Consider the following 3420-nt stretch of genomic DNA (forward strand, 5'->3'; position numbering starts at 1 on the left):
ACTCAAGACTCTGTACTGATGATGTGACACTTTGTTTACATGTGTGCTTTGTTTACATGTGCAGCCGGCCTGGTGGGGACCACCGTTTTGTAGCCTCATGAAAAAGTACACAATGTGTGACATCGTCAGTACAGAGGCTTATTGTTATGTGTTATGCTCAATTGTAAGAGTATTAATATTTTACCCCTGACCTTTGACCTCTGCAGACTGACTCCAAACCTCGACCTTGACCTGACCTTTGGACTATCTGACTTTTGTATTGTCATCACTGGACGTTACTATTAAATACAAGTTATACAACCATCATTTGTAACTTCACCGTGACCTTTGACCCGTGACCTTTGTTGACCTTCGGCTTACAAAGCAGATTAGACTGACGCTACCGTCCACACCAGAGACGGCACGCTGCTGAAGATCGTGTCCGATTTCAAATATCTTGGAGCGTATGTCGACTCAAGCGGAAAAGACATCAAGACCAGACGAGGATTGGCGTGGTCAGCACTTCACAGCATGAAAAAGGTATGGACGTCAGCCATCAGTACAAAGCTCAAAAGATCGTTCTTCATCTCCACGATTGAGTCCGTCCTACTCTATGGTGCAGAGACGTGGACCCTCACAACCAAGGAGGAGAAGTCTCTGGATGGATGCTACACTCGCATGCTACGTATAGCCCTCAACGTATCGTGGCAGGATCGTATGAGGAATGATGACCTCTACAACGGCATGCAGAGAGTGACTCACAAGATCAGACAGCGTCGTCTTAATCTTGCTGGCCACTGCGTCCGCCACCCTGAGCTTGCTGCCCACCCAACCATACTGTGGGAGCCCACCCAGGGCACTGCCTCAAGAGGGAGAAGAAGTCTGACCTTTGTGGACCAGCTCAAGAGGGACACTGATCTCACATCTGCAGGGGAGCTGCGCACCTGCATGACAGATCGAGACAGCTGGAGGAAGAGGACTCAGGGACTGGCTCGTGATGTCGTCACAACCCAGGCGACCCCGACATGATGATGATGAAAAAGCAGACCACATATGAAAACTGTTATTAAACATGGAGAAGTAGCCATGTACATAATGATGCCTTGTAAAAAAAACTATGCACATGTACTACAGTATACATAGTTATGCATTGGTTAATTAGCATTGCAATTTTGTCATATGCAGACGCCTGTAATTAAGTGTTTATATAAGGTGACGACATGCTCATGTTAAAATCATTGTATCGCAGCAACCTGACACCCCACAGAATGCACATTTGCATTAAAATTTAGCTATTGACTTGCTCTTTCAAACCACATAAATCACTAATCTAATAAATGTATCTGAAATGTTTTTTTACATATGCCTGCCCTGATGAATTCAAAAGACAGTCACAAACGTTAAGCGTTAGGGCAGGCCAAGTGTAACAAACAACACAATCTGTCACAGAGCTAGCCTAACAACAGTAGCACTAAGCACTAGAAGTGACTAATATACATGTATTGATGTACATGTACATGACGTCTAGCTTACAGTATACACCCATTGCTGTTACACTGTGCAGTGTGTGTGGCATAACGTATACGTAGGCATACGGTAGCCCTACATAGTACATATTGTACAGTATGCTAGGCTAGACCTACGTGTAGCCGGTAGGAAGTGTGAGCCGAGTTACTTAGGAAGTACAAGTGCGATGAGCCAACAAATTCTTGGTAAATATGACCTACGAAAGCCAAGAATTTATTTTTTATGGTTTCGAAAGTGACCTCGAAATATATAAAAACAACATGATCATGCTCAAACCTGTTTAAAATAGGTGTGAGTGAAGAAAATTGGAACACTTTTTGTAGGCTTCACGTAAGTAGACTCAGCGCTGTTGGTCTGCAGACGATCCGATCACTCGCGCGGCACGCGCACATGTATAACACTCAATGTGTTTATGCGTTTAACAATACTGTAATTGTAAACGCGTCATGTGTTCACTGGTTTTACAGTGTAGGGAGGAATTTCTGGGGTTTACGCCCCTAAAGCGATGGACGCCGAGGCCATAGCTGATGCCATCATAGAGACTAGTGTCAAGTTCGGTCTGAAGACGGAAAACCTCATAGGGCAGGGATACGATGGCTGCTCAACCATGGCTGGGAAAGACAACGGCGTGCAGACGCGGATAAAGTCCATACCTCCGAAGGCTGCCTTTGTACACTGCTCATCACACCGATTGAATCTCGTGGTGACCGATCTCAATTCAGTCCCAGACGTCAGGAATGCCATCGGAACTGTCAAAGCCGTCATAAAATTCTTCTGCGACAGTCCGAAGAGAAGGAAGCAGGTGCCTAACCTTCAACTCCTCTGTGAGACAAGGTGGACAGCCAAGTACAAGAGTATCCGAATCTTCGCCGAAAATTTCGTTGCCATAGTGAAGGCGTTGGAGAATCTCTCGAAAAACGAATTGGAAACCACGCGCCAGACAGCGCATCAGTTGTTCTGTGCCTCAACAACGGCAAATTTCCTGGTGACACTGAGGATCATAGCAAGATATTCAGCGTTGCTTGAACCCATCACCCAATCCCTCAAGGCGGTAAATTTGGACTTGCTTGGAGTGCAGGAGCATATCCAGAAACTGCTAAATGTTTTGCGTTCCCATCGCAGTGAGTCTGAGCAAGTATTCACGCAGGACATAATGCCCGTTGTCAAACAAACTGCAGAAGAACTGTCTATCGACCTGTCTTTGCCGAGGCGATGTGGCCGGCAGATGTTTCGGTCAAACCCCGACTCAAATTCGTTCGAGGATTACTTTCGCAAGTCGGTCTTCATCCCCTACCTTGACTCCATACTCCAAAGCCTACAAATCCGATTCGGGGAGGACAACAAACCGCACTTCAGCTTATTCGCTCTCCATCCAGCTCAATTGTCCAAGAATGACCGTACGGAGATAATCAACATCGCTAGTAAGATCAATTCGATTTACGAGATTGACAATTTAGAATCCGAGGTACTGACATAGTATGATCTTTGCCGTGAAGGCGGAAAGGACTACCAAAATCAAGACATGCTATCCACCCTTGACAAGGCTGATGTGAAATATCTGCCAGCTGTCCGCAAGGCCCTCGTATTTGCAACTACATTGCCTGCGACTAAATGCACCGTGGAACGGTCGTTCAGTTCATTGAGGAGGATGAAGACATGGCTAAGGTCGACAATGGTGAACGACCGCCTCAGCAGCCTCTGCGTTCTCAGCGTTCATCGAGCGAAATTGACTTCGAATGAAGTTGCGCTCATCCAGACGGTCATCAATGACTTTGGAAAAGACCCTCGTCGGTTACAGTTTTGTTCAAATCGAAGTAACAAGAGTAAAATGTTCAACGGCTACCTGCATAGAATTCTGCAGCTTCTTTGAGAAGGTGGTCAGTGTAGAAACTTGCGGGCAACGGAGGGGCCGTG

General features: G+C 46.1%; 2 protein-coding genes across 2 annotated transcripts; both read left to right on the plus strand.

The window, feature by feature from the left end:
* Nucleotides 1-510: 510 nt before the first annotated feature.
* Nucleotides 511-1008, plus strand: LOC119733909. The gene has a single exon (XM_038207272.1). It carries the CDS (start codon nucleotides 511-513, stop codon nucleotides 1006-1008), a length of 498 nt encoding a protein of 165 aa, XP_038063200.1.
* A 973-nt stretch (nucleotides 1009-1981) lies between these two features.
* On the plus strand, nucleotides 1982-3041 carry LOC119733657 (zinc finger MYM-type protein 1-like). The gene has a single exon (XM_038207055.1). The coding sequence runs from the start codon at nucleotides 2012-2014 to the stop codon at nucleotides 2981-2983; it is 972 nt and encodes a 323-aa protein (XP_038062983.1). The 5' UTR covers nucleotides 1982-2011; the 3' UTR covers nucleotides 2984-3041.
* Nucleotides 3042-3420: the final 379 nt, after the last annotated feature.

This window comes from Patiria miniata, unplaced genomic scaffold (assembly GCF_015706575.1).
Source record: "Patiria miniata isolate m_02_andy unplaced genomic scaffold, ASM1570657v1 HiC_scaffold_26, whole genome shotgun sequence".
Lineage (NCBI taxonomy): Eukaryota > Metazoa > Echinodermata > Asteroidea > Valvatida > Asterinidae > Patiria > Patiria miniata.